General features: G+C 49.3%; 2 protein-coding genes across 5 annotated transcripts in view; both read right to left on the reverse strand.

Annotated features, from left to right (window-relative positions):
- Positions 1 to 6: 6 nt before the first annotated feature.
- Positions 7 to 1,818, reverse strand: SOX15 (SRY-box transcription factor 15). Its single transcript, XM_024748394.1, has 2 exons — positions 1,028 to 1,818; positions 7 to 407 (listed from the first exon to the last, which is right to left on the reverse strand). The coding sequence occupies exons 1-2, from the start codon at positions 1,552 to 1,554 to the stop codon at positions 239 to 241; spliced, it is 696 nt and encodes a 231-aa protein (XP_024604162.1). The 5' UTR covers positions 1,555 to 1,818; the 3' UTR covers positions 7 to 238.
- A 1,296-nt stretch (positions 1,819 to 3,114) lies between these two features.
- Positions 3,115 to 16,882, reverse strand: part of FXR2 (FMR1 autosomal homolog 2) — a 22,037-nt gene continuing 8,269 nt past the window's right edge. For 2 of the 4 annotated variants that reach the window (XM_024748389.1, XM_024748390.1), the window contains exons 2-17: positions 10,472 to 10,524; positions 10,045 to 10,138; positions 9,571 to 9,642; positions 9,308 to 9,456; positions 8,960 to 9,053; positions 8,368 to 8,484; positions 6,855 to 7,025; positions 6,573 to 6,651; positions 6,106 to 6,215; positions 5,783 to 5,869; positions 5,257 to 5,479; positions 4,860 to 5,057; positions 4,567 to 4,767; positions 4,377 to 4,472; positions 4,131 to 4,231; positions 3,115 to 3,815 (exon numbers count right to left, since the gene is read on the reverse strand). In XM_024748389.1, the coding sequence (XP_024604157.1) occupies positions 3,720 to 3,815; positions 4,131 to 4,231; positions 4,377 to 4,472; positions 4,567 to 4,767; positions 4,860 to 5,057; positions 5,257 to 5,479; positions 5,783 to 5,869; positions 6,106 to 6,215; positions 6,573 to 6,651; positions 6,855 to 7,025; positions 8,368 to 8,484; positions 8,960 to 9,053; positions 9,308 to 9,456; positions 9,571 to 9,642; positions 10,045 to 10,138; positions 10,472 to 10,524 (1,941 nt within the window). In that variant the 3' untranslated portion in view covers positions 3,115 to 3,719. Of the gene's footprint in view, positions 3,816 to 4,130; positions 4,232 to 4,376; positions 4,473 to 4,566; positions 4,768 to 4,859; positions 5,058 to 5,256; positions 5,480 to 5,782; positions 5,870 to 6,105; positions 6,216 to 6,572; positions 6,652 to 6,854; positions 7,026 to 8,367; positions 8,485 to 8,959; positions 9,054 to 9,307; positions 9,457 to 9,570; positions 9,643 to 10,044; positions 10,139 to 10,471; positions 10,525 to 12,975; positions 16,410 to 16,729; positions 16,877 to 16,882 lie in introns of those variants that run through there. The other 2 variants (XM_024748387.1, XM_024748388.1) reach the window with 2 other exon arrangements.

Raw genomic sequence — 16,882 nt, forward strand, 5'->3', positions numbered from 1 at the left:
AAAAACGTAAAAAACATTTTTCACCCAAAAAAAAAAAAAAAAAAAAAACCTCTTGTTTTGTTCCCATTGGCTTTCAGGGCTTTGGGGGGTACTGCCCGCCTCCTCTGAACTGTGGTCCAACACAGTTCTAGAACAGGGTTTGCAGCCTGGGAATGGTGGTGGTGGTGGTGGTATTTGGGGTGTTTCTGGGTAGAAAAGGAGGATGGAAACCTCTCTGGGAGGTCCATGTCCATGAGGGTTAGAGGTGGGTTAGGGGCATGGGGGCCCCTGGGAGGGGAGGGTTGTACAGAGTGGGAGAGCCTGGGGGTGGGTAGGGGCTGTAAGGGGGGAGCAGCTCCCCCTGGAACCTTGGGTTACTCTGAGGGAGAGAGCACGGCGAGGAGGCTTCCGGTTTACAGTGGGAAGAGCTGCAAAGAGAAACACCGGGGTTAGAAGGCACTTGGTCCCCTGAGTTGGAGGTGCCGAGGAGGGTCCCCAGCTCGCATGTGGGGGTGGTTCTGAGCAGCTCTGTGCAGACAAGTATAACTTGTCACCCACCTACCCATCGCTGGAACCGGACCCCAGGACGGCTTAGAGCAGCGCCGCCGCAGCCGTGTTGGGGCACGCTCAAGAGCGAGCTTGCGTGCTGCGCGCCTGTTTTCCTCTTTTGGGGCGGCAGGCCAGGAAGGGGTAGAGCTGGGCTTGGCCTGTCCTTGCCCCGAGGGCTGGGAGAGGAAGCTGGGTCACACGAGGGCCAGAATCGGGGGTGGGAAACGGGAAATTCTGGTAACTAGAACACGATCACATCCAGGGCACTGTGGTCTGCTCCTGCGGTGCCACCACCAACAGACTATGATGGAAACGTCCTCTAGAAACACCCTGGCTCCCCGGAACTCTCCCACCCTTCACGGAGCGCCCCCCAAACTTCTCCGGGTGTGTCTCCTTCTTGGGTGGGCTCGGGGCCCCTGCCAGCCAGGCCCTCTGGTATCCGCCCCCACCCAGGCTGCAGGCGGGGGGCACGTCCTCATTCCGCTCCCCGGGCACTCACCCGTAACCGCCAGGCAGGTAGGCTGTCGAGTAGTTGGGGGGCTGGTACCCAAAGCCTCTGCTCCCCTGGGTGGTCGTGTACCCGGGCCCCCAGACAGGCCCGCCGCCAGCCACGCCGCCGCTTCCCTGGCCGAAGTGGGGCGACCCGGCGCCCGCGCTCTTGGTCTTGCGCCGGGGCCGGTACTTGTAGTCGGGGTAGTCGCGCAGGTGCCGGGCCCGGAGCCGCTTAGCTTCTTCCACGAAGGGCCGCTTCTCGTCCTCGCCCAGCAGCTTCCACTGCGCGCCCAGACGCTTGGAGATCTCCGAGTTGTGCATCTTTGGGTTCTGCTGCGCCATCTGGCGGCGCTGGGCGGAGCTCCACACCATGAACGCGTTCATGGGCCGTTTCACCTTCTCCAAGGGAAGCCCCCCGGAGACCACTGGGCTCCCGGCGCCCTCCCGCTCCTGGGAGCCCGAGGACGAGGAGTTAGGGGCTGTGGGAGTGGGAGGTTCCAGCCTCCAGGCCTGTGAGGAGCTGGGTAGCGCCATCGGGGGTGAAGGGAAGCCTTAAGAGGGCGTCTTACACGCCCTCCCCTCCAAAGTGAAACGTTGATTCCCCAAACCCGGTATCCTTAAAATGGAAGTGCCTTCCTAGTCCGGAGTCGTTACAGAGAGACTCGTGTCCTTAAAAGGTATATATATCGTCCCCAAGTTCAGAGTCCTTATAATGGAGCCCCTGCCACCAATCAATCCGGCACGTTTGGGGAGTCAAGCGCAAAATCCGCTGTCCGGTACCCAGTCTTGGATAGGCTGTGCTCTTTCCTTGTGGCCGCGGGGTCCCCGACCCTGCCTCGCTCCCCCTACTAGCTGCCGGCCACCGGCCCGGGCTTCGGTGAAGGCGGTAAAACTTCGCGCTCTGGGGTCCCGCAGCTGCCAGGAGGCACAGCCCGAGTGCCACAGCCCTCTCTCACCTGGCCTCAGCGTCTGTGGCTGCCGGGTGCGCCAGGCCCGGGAACTGCTTTTAACGACTGACTCCTCCCTACTCCCTCCCAGCCGACCGCGCCTCCTGAAGGGCGCCAACCTCCCCCCTCCCTTAGGCCAACCAGGTGTCCTGTTCTTCCCAGCCCCCAACACTCCCCCCCCAGGGGACCACGCCTCCTCCCCACCCAAGACCCAAGTCAGGCCTTCCAGCCCCAGTGGCTCTGAACAGCTACCCCTCCCTTCTTAAGCACTGGCAATTTAAAGTCAATGCCTTTGCACAACGGATCAGGCATCTGGTGATCAAAAGCCCTCAGGCTCAGAGTTGTGCTGGGAGGGAGGTGAGGACACCCAACCCCCCAATCCAAACCAAACTCTTTTCTGGTGCCTCCTGCTCCTCAACCCCCTAACCTGGCCCGGGGCAAAAAAGTCTGGCAGTCAGGAGGTAGGCAGGCCATTTTTGTTTCCTGAGGTGCTTGGGTGGTGATTCAACCCCTTTCCAGGTGAGAAAATTTAACCCCTCCCCACTATAGCCCCCAAACCTAGGTTTCTCCACTGCATGTTTTATTTCTAATCCTCAGAGTTGGGAGGCAGGGAGCAAGGAAGCCCAGGATGACCCCTAAGGCTGCGAGGTCAGTGATGTGGATGCTGGAGAAAAAGCCTGGATCCAGGGCACAGAACCAGCAGGAATGAGGGCTGGACACCTAGGTCCCAGAGGCTGTCTTGAGGGAACCCTGCTCCCCACTCTGCCCAAGGCCCAGCCCAAGCCCCAGGCCTCAGGTAATCGGATTAAGCAGCCTGCCTTGGCTCTCAGCTCTTAGCAGGAACAGCTCCAGCTCTGAGTAGCCCTACCTAGCCCGCTGTGACTCAGGGTATAGGAGTGGCCCAGCTCCCTCTACCAGCAAACCTGGGGGAGGGGAGAGGCAGCAAGGCACAAGCCACTCTCCTCTGGACCAGGAGGGTACCTGGGCCTGGAGAATTTAGGAATGTCAGAAATTCCCAGAAGTAGACCAACTTTGGAATGCCAGAGAAGCTAGGTGTGGAGATACAGGAAAACAAGGGTCAAGGCAGGTCAGTCCTACACAAACAGATGGACCAAACTGGGCATAAGGAAGGTGCAGGAACCAGAGGGCCATTTGGATTTTTTTATTCTCTTTTTAAATACTGTACAGTGAAAAATAAATACGCCTTCTCATCCACCAGACAAGGTTGGTCCCCCCTCCCCTGGGGGACCTTGTCACCCCCCTTCATACACACCCCTGGTTCTACTCCAAAACCTTCCCCATGCCTCCCACCCACTTATACCCTTACTATCCCCGTCTTCCACAGTGATGAGGCCCCAGAAATGGGGGGTACAGGACGGGAGGAGGGATAGCAGGGGAGCCCCCCTGAACTGTCCAATCTGGGTGGGTCAAGGAGCACCCCGCACCAACAGGCGGAGAATGGGGGTGTTCAGAGAGAGATTGGGGCATTAGAGGATAAAGGCACATCCAGTCTGATGGGGAAGGAGAGAGGCTCCCCTCACCCTGGGGGTAGGGTGGACAAGAGGGAGGGGGGTATGACCCTGTTACACACCCCTCCACTAGCTCCTGGAGGCTGGGGGGGGACCCAAGCTGCTGTGCCACCCCCCGCCCCCCTAGATAAGAGCAGCTCCAGCGCAGGTCAGTTGGGCCTGTGAGGGCCATGGTGTTGGGCAGCAAGCGAGATGGAGAAAGGAGGGATGCGGGCTGGAGGGTTTATGAAACCCCATTCACCAAACTACCCAACTCCAGGGGGGCAGAGAGCTCCCCATTCTCTGAGGGGCCCTTAGGAAGCTTGCTGACAGAGTCACCCTGAGGGGGGAGTGGGAAAGAAAATGGAGAGGAAGGAAAGAAAAAGGTCAGTAGAAATTCAGGTAATGCCATTCCCTACCACCTAAATGCTCCAGGTACCTCCAGGCTGGTCCCCTGTAGTCACTTTTACTGGGATCCAGAAAATATGAACCAAATTCTCTTCTACTCAAACTTTTCACTATTCTAAATGCAGTCTGAACTCCATCAGACGCGCCTTCTCTGCAATTTAATGAGGGGTTCTTTGGGAGTTTTCTTGTGCCCCTACCCCAGAACAACAAAAAAGGAGGTGGGGTAAACTCTATCTTGCTTGCCTACCTTCTGTCCTGAAAGAGAATCCTCTGAAGGTTTAGTGCGTTCCAGGGGTGGCCGCTGGCGGCTCTGAGACTTTGCTCGGGAGATATAGTCAGCCACAGTCACTGGGGAAGGCAGAGGACCAAAAGTTTCAGAAGGAACCCAGGTACCCAGCCCCTAGACACCCACTGAACCCCAACCCCTAGCTTTCACAGGATAGGAGGCATCCTGTTCTCTGAGGAAGTCTGCTGCCATCCTGTGTGAGCTGACCTGGCTGACGGTCTCCACTGATCGAACCATCAGTCCGGTTACCACGGTTACGGCGGCGGCGGCTCCGATTACGACGCTGGGGTCTTGACTCATCTTCTGTGGGGCAGGGGAAAATGCGAGCTGTGCATCAATCTCCCATCCCTCAATTCTTGCCCAGTTCTGATTTTTCAGATCCAGGTACACCCCTTACCCAGGCCATTCTCTGTCATGCTGGGCCCGTCAGATTCCAGGCCTCCATCCATGACAGTCCTGTCTTCATCCGTGCGACGGCGGCGGGAACGGCGGCGCCTGGCACTTGCTGGGGGGGGTTCCCCAGGCTCTGAATCAACTGGGGGCTCTGGTTCGGATGTGTCCAGTAGGCTGTAGGGATTACTGTCTGGGTCCTTCAGCACTGGTTAGAGGAAAAAGAGGAGTTGGGAGTGAGGTGTCCATCATCTTTCCTTTTGGCCCACATTCGTGAACCTAGCTGTCTGCTTCTGGTACCTGAGCTAATTGATGAAGAGTTGTATCTTGAGGTGGGCCGGGGGGCAGGTGGGGGTCCCCTACCCCGGCCCCCAATCGGCCGCCTCCGACTTTCTTCCCCCCGGGTCGGGGGATCCCGGTCACCAGGCCCAGCTCGGTTGGGCTCTTCCCTCTTCTCTGACTCAGTCTCAGAAGCTGTGGATAGGTCTGAGATGGGGCCTGAAGAACACAGTAGGGTTCAAACAGGGTCACTCACCCTACCCCAGGATCCATCCCAGTCCCCAGGCTGGAAGACTCTCGCTCTCACTCCTAAGTCCCCCAGCCAACCACTTCTTCATCTTCTCCATCACCCTTTCCTCAAACTTCCACCCAGACTTCTGCCTCCCACACACCCCACCACTGCTCGCCTCCCTCTCACCACAGGCAGGACCGCCTGGCCTCCGGCCCCGGCCCCGGCCCCCGTAGCTGCCCCCATAGGTTCGTGTGGTGTGGAGGGAGGAGGAGGAGCTCTCATCGGTGGTGTAGCCAGCCTTGTCGCTGCCACCGCTGCCCCGCCCACTCCCAGGAGGGCGAAAGCCCAGCCCAATCTGCCGAAGCTGTTCATCAATTTGCAACCTCTCCAAGCGAAGCTGCTCCACCTCCTGGTTGGGGAGAAGATGGAGAAAAACAAGGAAGGAGGAATAAGTATAAGATCAATGAACAGTCTCTTTTTCCTGCTTCTCTGCCCTGACTGTCCCTATGGATCTGAACTCTCAGGAATGCAAGAAGGCTTAAAACAGGGAAAATTCTGGGCTCCAACTCCACAGCCCCAATTTTCCACCTAATGGTTTCTATTCTACTCAGAGATACAAACTGGGAACCACCACTTTTAACTTTATCCACCAGTATCCTTAGTCCCCTTGTATACATGGATCTCTCCTCTCCCAGGCTTCTGGCTTGGATACCTGCAGGTAGGAGAGGTGATACTCCAGCAGAGCCTGAGCATTGCTGATATTCTCTCGGGTGCCAACAAATATGAAGGGAACCATTCCCTGGAGAGCAGAGGAAAGGACAGATGGATTAGAAAGAGACTCAAATGAAGTTTTAAGTCCACCCTGTCTCCTACAGAAGCCCACCCAAATGGGATCTTTCTGGGCTGTACATCTACCAGGAAAAACCAAAGTTCCCAAGCCCCAACCCCTAGAAATCCCATCTCTCAAGGGAATGGCTTGGAGAATAATCCCATCTACTTCTGGCAACCAATCTCTAGGTGTTAGCTGCCCCATACCTCCTCCCTGGGGTTCTTCTTGTCATTATCACCTTCTACTCGAACCCTCACCACACCAGATTTATCCACAATCTCCTGGATCACTTTCCCGTTCTTTCCAATCACTTTGCCTGAATGGGTAAAGGAGGAATTAGGCCTTTTTTTTTTCAAAGGAAAGAAAGAAAAAAAAAAAAAAAGGAAAGAAAGAAGAGTAAAAACAGACAAGATAAACAGTTTTCCAGCTGCTACATAAGGATTCCGTTTAATGGTTCTCTTGCTTCTAAGCTTCTGGTGTGTTTTCACAGGACAAAATATCACAATCCCTAGAAATCTGTTCTCCCATTTTTATCGCTCCTACTACAGACTGTTTGCTCTGTCCTTGTGAAACTGGAAGTTCACAGGGAGGTGCCAAGCCAGAATCACTTTAGAGCATCTCACATCTGGTCCCCAGCTGTATTCTCTTATACACATACTCATCCCCAACTCACCAACCAGGTTCCTGGGCACTTGCACGGAGTCCTCAGAAAACTCAAGGTAGCTCCGGGCCTGTCGGCACGCCTCGGGAGTCTAAAAGAAGAGGAGTGGGGAGTCATTAATAAAACAGAACACCTGGATCTCAAACAGTGATCTTCCTGCCACTCTCTGTCTTTGAGAAAATGTGGTGCCACCGAAGTCAGGGAGGGAGGTCAACACGACAGGCTTCCTTTCTGTTTCACACTCTCTTCTCTCTATCCCCTAAGGGACCTAGACAACAGCTGTCTTTTGCTGACCTCCCCATAGATGCGGAAAGTGCAGGTCTCTTCACCCAATTCGATGGCAGTCACCCCAGGTACTTTTCGGGCCTGCTGGATGTTGGCACCATGAGTCCCAATTGCTAGTCCCATCAGGTCCTCTCGCACTGTGAACTCCTCTTGGAAAGCTGCCGCCAGCTGCTTACTTGTCTGAAAAAAAAAAAAGGCACTGGACCACTGGACTATAGGAATCATGGAGAAATCTCAGAACACCTGTCCCAGATACCTGATGCTTTGCATAACTTAAATGAGAAAAGACTGTATGAAAGAAAGCCAGAACTACCTGGGAGTCCACTGACCACCAGGACCTGTGAAGAATTCAGGAACTTTTCATTCCACTCCTACCTTCCCAATACCAATGGCTTGGTGGGGAGGGGAGGTAATGATGGCCGAATCTGGGCTGAGATCCATCAAAGATCCGGATTTGGCTATAACACTATCTGGTTGTGTGATCCCAAGCAAAACATACTCTCTGTGCCTCTGTTCTGTCATCTGCTAAATGATTACACCTGACCTACCCTATTCCCAGACTAACAAGAGGGTTAAATAAAGTTGGTATGAAAGAAAGGACTTTTCACAAGGTAAATGCAAGTGTAAGGAACTATTTACCTTAACCAAACCAATATCAACTCCCAAAATAAAACATGAAAAGTTGAACAGAAAGCAACAGGTTGAGAAAAGCATAAAAAGAGGTTATAGTACACCATGCTACCACTTCATTTCTCAACCAGTCCTTAGAGGGATACCTGAGTACAAGGGCAGGAAAAGGGAAAGGTTCTGGCAGTGCCCTGAGTAGCATCCCTGGAGAAGTAAAGATTACCATGGTCCAGAATTTTCAAAGGCTCCCGAAAAGATCAGTTCACTTGATAAAAAGGAAACAGATGTTCAAATACACACATACACGTGCATGCAAGCACGTGTATATATACCATCCTCATTTAGGATGGTATAATCCTAAGAGAATCTGACCATCATAAGATGTCAGAACACAAAAAGACCCTGTAGAAACACTCACATTCGACTACCCCATTGTCACAGCTAAAGAAGAAAAAGCTCACTGAAATCAAATTATTTGACAAAGCAAGACTTAGCATTGATTCCAAGTCCAGTGGTCTTTCCAGTGTACAAATGGTTCCCAAACATATCCCACAAAGCAGTCTGGTCCTCAGAGGTAATTTGGGGGCAACCAGTGGAGGTAAGAGCCACACCCTCTTGCACTTTTAGACCCTGTTTTGATTGATCTGTTTTATGCATTGTGCTTTCAAGTAAAATTTCACTTGGTCTAAGGGTCCCTTTGAAAAAAAAGAAAAAAAGCTTGTACTAAAACATGATGGAGCTCTGCCATCTGGAGGAGTCTGAGATAAAATAGCAGAGCCAGGTTTAATGGCCCAGAAAGACCTTAATGTCTGTTCACAAGAGCATGGGTGGAGGATGGGGTGGGAGGGGAGAAGGACAATACCAATCAGCAGTAAAAACTGAAGCCAAGACTTACCTCGAGGTGCTTGGTAGCTTCTTCATTGCGGGACATAAGTAGCAGTTTGGTGCGCAGGCTTCGGAAATGCATATCACCCAGCAGGGATGCTCGCTTCACAGGGGCTTCTGTGGTTGACTGCAAAGAAACCAATGGAAAAGTCATTAAAACTGACTGACTACATTTTAGAGGAGATCCAGGAACTGGGAATCAGGATGCCTGAGTCACTGGAAAAGGGTGGGAGTTAAGAAACAAAGTTGAGGAACAGGAGAAATCACTGTCAGTCTCACAAGGGCCTACTAACTGGGTGCTTAAGGGAAGTGATTTTAAGTAGCAAGCGCAGGTGAGAATCACACTGTCTGCTTTTGAGAGTCCAAATATGCAAGGAAGGGTACCCAGCCCAAACTGCAATACGATGGTCAGGTTGAAAAAAAAATTAAGGTCATACATGAGAAAGACTAAGGAAAGGTAGGGCTAACCTGGGTCCACAGAGGTCAGGAGCAATAAAGTCCTCTCTGACAAATAAATATAAGCACATTTTAGCTCTTCTCTTCTTGCAAAGGAGTTAAAAGGGGAAAAGGGCTTAGGTGAAATTCAGGCAGAATAAACTCACCAGAATGAAGAGCTCACTATTTGTGATGTTGAGAAAGATGCAGTTTGCTCCCAACGCTTTCTTGAACTCTTTATGGACGTTTTCATTGGAGCAGCTGCAGAGAAAGAGAACAGTGCTCAGAGGGCAGAGTGTAGAGTACAGTTGAAGGGGAGAGAGAGAGGGACTGAGAAAAATAAGGACTGCAGTAAAAGAACAGGGATGAGGAAACAGAGGAACTGGGAGCAAAAGGGACTCTAGAGGGCCTAGGGAACACAGAACACTGAAACTGGGAGCAGGGGCTGGGACAAACAAGGGCAGAGATGAGGACCATAAAGAGGGCCCCTCACTCCCGACATCCCAAACACTCACGCCTCTCTCAGATCCTCAGGCACAGCCATGGTAACCTTGAAGAAGCTGCCTTTGGTTGCAAGGGGATTGGGATTAACTGGCCGAAGCCGTTCCAGGGTGACAATCTCATTGTAAGTGGCATCACAGGCAGCATATTCAATGACATAGAACTGGCAGAAGGAAAGAAAGGAGAAGCTGTGGATGACCTGAGTTTCTATCTCCCACCTTTCTCTGACTAAAATATGTGTTTCAGCAGTTCTCCAAAGGCCTTGACAATCACTCACATCTCCCTTCATCATCCGCACCCGGGCCAGCCACCAGCCACAAGGTTCTTGCTCATTGGCTCGAGAATAAACCTGAAGAGAAGTTGAAAATAAAAGAGATATTGAGGACCATCCAAAAACATCAAGAATGGAATGAGCATTAAGACACTTGGGAGGCATCCTAAACTAAGATAAAGGAATCTAGAGGAAGGAGCTGCTAATTAAAATCAGAGTACACTTGATTTTAGATGCTGTTATCATAAATGGAAGAAAAGTGAATCCCCTGAAAACAGGAAGCTCCCTGAGAGCTTGACTGATCACAGCAATGATGGACAGAAAACTGCTGTATTTCACTCTTCCACAGGCTGCCTAGCTGGATGGAGGAAGGAGCGTGAACCAACCAGTGAGGAGCCTAGGGTACTGGTATCAGGGTAAGGGAGATGCAGAATCCTGGGAAAAGGGACATTTAGAAAAGGTGGACTCCAAGGCCCTTACCTCCACTTCATCCCCTTCTGTGATCTCCTTATTATAGTCAGCTGGAGGTGGTAGCCGGACATCCCCAAAAGGAATCTGCCTCTCACTCTGCCAGCTGCGAGGGAAAACAGTGATATGAAAGCATTCAGGCGAGTGTGGCTGCCCGTCTCTTCCTCCACTGGGCATTTTCCACCTTCCCTGGTGATTACAAGTTAAACTCCAGGCCCTGCTCCATAGTGGTGCTTTCCATCTCTTGCTAGAATCTAAATATGGAGTCAAATGACCCCCACTCTCACCATTTCCTCTCCTGGGATCCATATAAGTTGCCCACCCAAACCCTTGGCTCTCCCCCACCTATTATACACGCCTCATGGGACTCAGCCGCCCCCTCTTCTCCACTCTCCTGCTAGGACCTAGTATGCTGGATTCTCTATTCCCAAGGTCTTACTTGTTTTCAAAGAAGATGGTGACAGAGTCTTCATGGACATCCTTCACAAAGCCCTAGAATGGATTTTAGAACAAAGTAAAAAAAAAAAAAAAAAAGACAATCAACTACCACCTCAGCCATCAAGGGAACAGACAGTTTTAGAGGGCCTTAAACTAGTTTTTTTGTTTGCTTTTCTTTTCTTTTTTTTTTGCCCGCGCCTTGTGGCTTGCAGGATCTCAGTTCCCCAACCAGGGACTTGAACCCGGGGCCACAGCAGTGAAAGCCAAGAGGGCCTAACCACTGGGCCACCAAGAAACTCCTTTTTTTAAAACTAGAGTTTTAGATGGGGACACAAGCAATCTAAAAACAGGGCTAGAAAAAGCTGTATTGGTGAAGGAATACGAATGTTGAGGTAGCAAGAAAGGAAACAATACTGGCAGGGAAAGAAATGTTGCAATATCCAGAAATAAGATAAGCTAGAAATTAAGTAGAAGGGAGAAACATCACCTGCATCAGAACAGCTGGGAAACTAGTGGTCTCCTACGGCTCCCACAGAGGTATCCCTATCTGTCTGCCTCATGCAGTGCTGAGCAGCTTGCCAGAGTTCAATTAAAATACCAACAACATTCAGCAAAGCTAAGAATATCCCATGAGACAGTGTGAGGTTGTCCTGGAACACCTAGAGGACATCAGGATCTGCCAAGAGAGAAAGGGTCTAGCTCCTAATACAGCAAGAGGCCTGAGCGAACTTGGTGCCTTGATGCCTGGGTCGTAAGAAAATAATCAGAACACTGGAGAAATTAGAAACAAACACAATTTACGGACAGAAAAATTAGGATTTAAAAGATGTGAGGGGGCTTCCCTGGTGGCGCAGTGGTTGAGAGTCCGCCTGCCGATGCATGCGACATGGGTTCGTGCCCTGGTCCGGGAAGATCCCACATGCCGCAGAGCGGCTGGGCCCGTGAGCCATGGCCGCTGAGCCTGCGCGTCCAGAGCCTGTGCTCCGCAACGGGAGAGGCCACAACAGTGAGAGGCCCGCGTACCCCAAAAAATAAAAATAAAAATAAAATAAAATAAAATAAAATAAAAGATGTGAGGGAATTCCCTGATGGTCCAGTGGTTAGGACTTTCACTGCCATGGGCCAGGGTTCAACCCCTGGTCAGGAACTACGATCCTGCAATCCTGCGAGCTGAGCGGTGCGGCCCAATAAATAAATAAAAGATGTGAGATTTCTAAATGCTAGACTAGGACACTGCTAAGAATTTGAAAAGAGTAATAAAATTTGTAGAAGACCCCAAACTTGAGATGAAGACAAGGGAGAGGAACAGGGATGACTGAATAGCTGGAATCGCTGGTCTACCTCCTATTTTCTCTTTTTTTGGTCATGGCAGTGAAAGCTCTGAGCCCTACCCACTGGACTGCCAGGGAATTCCCCACCTATTTTCTATGTCTTCACTGAGCAAGCCAAAGCTATGCGTTCAATCCTGTGCTCCCAATTTTCCTACCTTCTCTCCTGTTTTTCACATACTCAAAATTAGGGATTGCTAATTTTGATAAAGTCCAATTTTTCAACTTGTTCTGTATCTGAGCTTTTGGTTTTATATCTAAGAAATCTTTACCTAATGTCTTTGTCTAGCGTTTTATAGTTTTTATTTTACATTTAGGTCAATGATCCATTTTGAGTTAAATTCTGTATATGGTGCCAGATACAATCAAACTTTTTTTTTTTTTTTTTTTTTTCCGTACGCGGGCCCCCCCCCGTTTGTGCCCATCTCCCGCTGCGGACAACAGGCTCTGGACGCGCAGGCCCAGCGGCCATGGCCCACGGGCCCAGCCTCTCTGCGGCATGTGGGATCTTCCCGGACTGGGGCACAAACCCATGTCCCCTGCATCGGCAGGCGGACTCGCAACCACTGCGCCACCAGGGAAGCCCCAAACTTCATTTTTAACCTATGAATGTGCAGTTCTTTGAGCACAATGTGTTGAAAGACTATCCTTCCTCTACTGAATTGCCTTTTCGCTTCTGTCAAAAATCAGAAAATGCAAACTAATGCATAATGACAAAAGGCATTGGTGGTTGGTGGAAGACTTTTGGGATTGATAGAAATTGTGGTGATGGTTTGTTTTATATATATGTCAAATCTTAACAAATTGTATGCTTTAAATAGGTGTACTTCATTGTATGTCAATTATGCCTCATTAGATTTTTTTTAAAAAATCAGGGGTTTCCAAAAGCTAATATACGAAGAACTATTCCTGAGCTTTGCAGGTAGGAACAAAATATGAGTTTGGGAGAGAAAACACCAAAAATGTACACTTGTGTCACTCCCACCTCAGAGAACTGATCAATCATAAACACTTAATACACTGTTTTTTCCTTAAATCTAAACCTAAAATGTCACTCTTGATACCAGCCATCTTTCTCTTCTTTCGGGAAGGGATCTTGTTATGGAGTCTTACTACTTAGAGCTTTACTTCTGCCCAAGGCATTAGTCCTCCTGGTACTGCCTAGCCTCTGACTTACCCATGCTTCAGCCTTCTCTGCCATTCCCTTCTTCAGTAATATTTTTTCCGCTCTTCATTCAGCTCCATCAATACCCATTCCTACTCTTCTCCACTCACATCTTCTATTTGCCCAAATCCCTCTCTTCCCTTTTGGGTTCTTCCCTTAGCTCCTTTTTTTTTTTTTTTCTTCTTTTTTCCTTAGCTCCTTTTTAGGTGTCCTCCTCTTTTCTTCCTTTATAAGGATTTCTCTAAACATTTCATCTAGCCTCTTCAGCTGACTTTATCCAATTCTTTATCCAAAATGTCTATCTCTAAGCTTTAGAAATAGTTTATCAAGAGAGAGTTAGCTATTTTCAAAACATTTCAGGGATGAGATAAAACATAGTGGAAGAGAAGCACTTGCCTGCTTCTTTTGTGAAGAGATTCCCACTCCTAGATACACTCATTCACAAAGGATATGTCTAAAGCTCTAATCCAATTCTCCTCCAACATGTCAGGGTTGGCCCTGAGGCAGAGGTAGCAACATTACCCTGGTTTTTCCAGCTACCATGATCCCAAGGCAGAAATGCAAAGCTCAGAATGGAGTTTTCCCTCACATAACTCAGCATTTCAACTAAACTGTCACTCATTCTTATACTTCTAGGGTCCTTTTCCTTCAAAGATTCTCCAAAACAAGCTTTTTCCTCAACTTCATATTCCAAGTCAGTCTCTGCTCCTTAATTCCACCCACATTACCCCAGTTTTTTTCCTCCAAAAATACCAGTGGCATAAAGTGAGCTCCTAGTTCTGCTCAGTCCATGCTCACTGAGAAGATAAGCAGAGGAGGGCAAGAGCAGTTGAGTGAATCTCTAGAAGGCTACCTACATCCAAAGGATAACTCAATTCAATTCAATGGCCAGGGCATATGGAGCTTTGGCTTATAGAGCCTAGGACTGGACAGAGGAAGTGAGAGCCCTAGGTTCCTAAGTACTTCACTTTCCTTAAATTATAAGATACAAAATTAGGTCCCACCTTCAACCTATCTTCTAGTCCTGGGTTCTCAAAATAAAGGAGGGAGTTCTAGAAGAAAATCAGGAAGGGTCTGGATAAAAATCACGTGTTGAAGGTGAGGATGCCATATTCCTTAAAAAGGAATTGGAATTGGGATATCCAGGTAAGGTCTGGAAAGTTGGATGACTGTGCCCTGGAAGGTGAACAGATATTTCATTTGGGAGAGCACCGCTTAAAGAACAAAACACATTTAAGTTCTGACAGAAAAGGAAGAGCTGATGGGATTGCTAAAAGATAACTTAGATCCCAGATCTGACATTTGCAGTTCTATCCTGGAAGAAGATCAACAACACTAGGACCCAATTCTGAGAGGGATGAAAGGAACCTTCCCAAATTTATAGTTCTAGAAGCAATGTAAACACTCCTTGAACCACATTGAAGTTTGCTGAGTCATGAATATTAAATCAGCAGCAAGGACAGATTGGGTAAGTATCTATATGGCACTGAACGTTGAAGAAAGATTAGTCTGAATTTAAGGATTTACTGTTGTTTTCAACTGAGGCATGGGGCAGAAAATGCTAAAGTGGCCAGGACACAAAATCCACATTACCTGGCTTTCAGCTCAAGTCCAAACTCTATTCTCTGATTCAAAGCATCCTAGCCCCAATTCCCTCAATCAAGTCTATCACTGCCATAGCCCACAGGAGAAAAGAGAAAGATCCAGAGACACATTTTCTGTTGGACATTTATATGTGGAAAGGGAAACATGTCCCTTCCCAGCAGTCTCACACAGCTAATTTGAACTGGATACCAATCTTTCCCAGCTGTGTCTGACTCCCATGCTTCCTAGAACAAATGCAAACATCATATCTTGATCTCAGGCTCAGTTTAAGAATCACTTTTCTTAGGGATGGGAAGGACCCAGATGAAGGACAAGATACTGTGGGAAATGAGGCTAAAATCTTATAAGGAAAGGTATTTCAACAAAGGTAATGCAAGTTTGGGGAGAAAGGATATAAGAGACAAATGCACTCTATCAGAATCAGAAAGGAATTAAGAGAGTTTGCCAAAGAAAACAAATGCTATGGAGGGAGGCTAGAAGAAAAAGTCCCATGAGTTAGGAAAGTATGCAGAAAAAAATGACAGAAGGGATCAGCTGGGAGCTTCCTTCTTCCATCTTAGCTGGGTAATGGAATAGGTAGTTTCTGGGGATTACACAGAAATATTAGGAAAAAAAGCTAAAGGCTCATATTGAGAGGTTAAGTTAAGATAGATGTGGGTACCCACAGGCACTGAAGAATATAAAGAAATCTGGTGAGGGAAGTAAGGCAGAAATGAATAGGTATTTAGAATGGGTCAAAAATGACTACACTGAACTTATCGATCGAAGTTGGGGCAGAAACCTACTCCAAGGGCAAATATGAGACCCTTTCCAGTTATAGCAAGATATGATTTCACAGGGAAGGAGTTCGAGAAAGTCATTTCCAAGGGCACGAAGGTGGAGAGGTCTATTATGGGAGGAAAGGCTTGAGGGGAAGTGAAGGAAAGGGGGTTCTTCTCCTCACGAGTAATGTTATGATAAGATAACTCTGCTCTTGCTCCTCAGGGTAAAATGAGAGAAGACAGGAATCGGGAAAGTCTCTGAGACAATTCCAGGCATAAAGTCCAAAGAGGTTCAAAATAACAACAGTCACATAAAGAAAAATTCCTGAGAGGCAAGAGGGGTCTCCCTCTGGCTTAACCTAAATGGGAAAAAAATGTCCTAAAAAATAAGATTCGGAACAGCTTTAAAAGGTGGTAATAAAAGGAGTTCTAAAAAACCCAATCCTGGGCAACGGGGGAGCTGAAGTAAACAAGGATCTTTTAAAGATAGTCTCCTTCTCCTTTAAAAAAAAAGGCTAGTGGATTCCCAAACTGGGCGAGTTGGCCAAAAAGTCTTCTAGAAGTGGAAATCCTTAAGAAGGAGATAAACAGAGGGAATCCTTGTGAGATCCCCTTTTAGAGATCAGGGATATGAAGCTTACACTCCTCAAGATGAAGAAACTGTATGAATGATCTAAATGTATGAGGTCAAAGTGAGATGACAAATACAAAACCATCCCTGGGTAGAACAGTAAACCAGCTAGTCTTGGAATAAAGGGGTGGGGCGAGAGACTTGAGAAAAGATGCCACCTTATGGCTATGAGGCAACTAGACTGGTACAGCCCAGAGTTCCTGAGGTCAAAGATACTAAATGTCATAAACAGATTCTGACCGTATCTCCTTGGGGTGGGAACAGAAATATAAGATGAAAGTGGGGTGAGTCTTCCAGAGCCAGTAAGCAGAGGCCTCTCCGAGGAAGATGAAAAGATCTAATATGGGACGGCCTTCCCAAGGGGGTAATAGGGAAGAATAAAGAGAATTCTCCATGTGCTTGGACTGTGGGGAAGACGTGATTCAGATCCAAGGTAGGTCTTCTACTAGAGACAAGAAAAGTCAACGAGACGCTGGGTAAATGGGGTCTCTTCTGGGGGGTTGGGGGGGGAGCTGAACCAAGTACAATAATGCCCTGATGCTCAATCCCGGAGATGCGGGTAAAAGCAGGTGTAATAGAGGGGCCAAAAATAAGAGGAAGGGGTTAACTTATAGAGGTCTCCCCCCAGGAGGGCCGCGGGTGGGAGCGTGGGTCTAAGGTTCTAAGGGTCAGGGCTTAGCTCCAGAATATCGATCCCGCCCCACTCTTCCCTGCTCTGGCTGGAGGGAGGGGGCTGAAGACCGCGTCCCCGGCCGGCGCGCCGCCTCACCTTGTAGAAGGCCCCGTTGGAGCCGCGCACCTCGACCGGCAGTCCCGGCTCCACATCCCCCCCAGAGGCCAGGCCGCCCATGGCGCCGCCACCGCCTCCGACCCCCCCGGCGGCGGCTGCAGCAGCGCTCTGAGTACGGGCCGGGCCAGGTCC

The sequence above is a fragment of the Neophocaena asiaeorientalis genome, unplaced genomic scaffold (assembly GCF_003031525.2).
Source record: "Neophocaena asiaeorientalis asiaeorientalis breed wild unplaced genomic scaffold, Neophocaena_asiaeorientalis_V1.1 scaffold543, whole genome shotgun sequence".
NCBI lineage: Eukaryota > Metazoa > Chordata > Mammalia > Artiodactyla > Phocoenidae > Neophocaena > Neophocaena asiaeorientalis.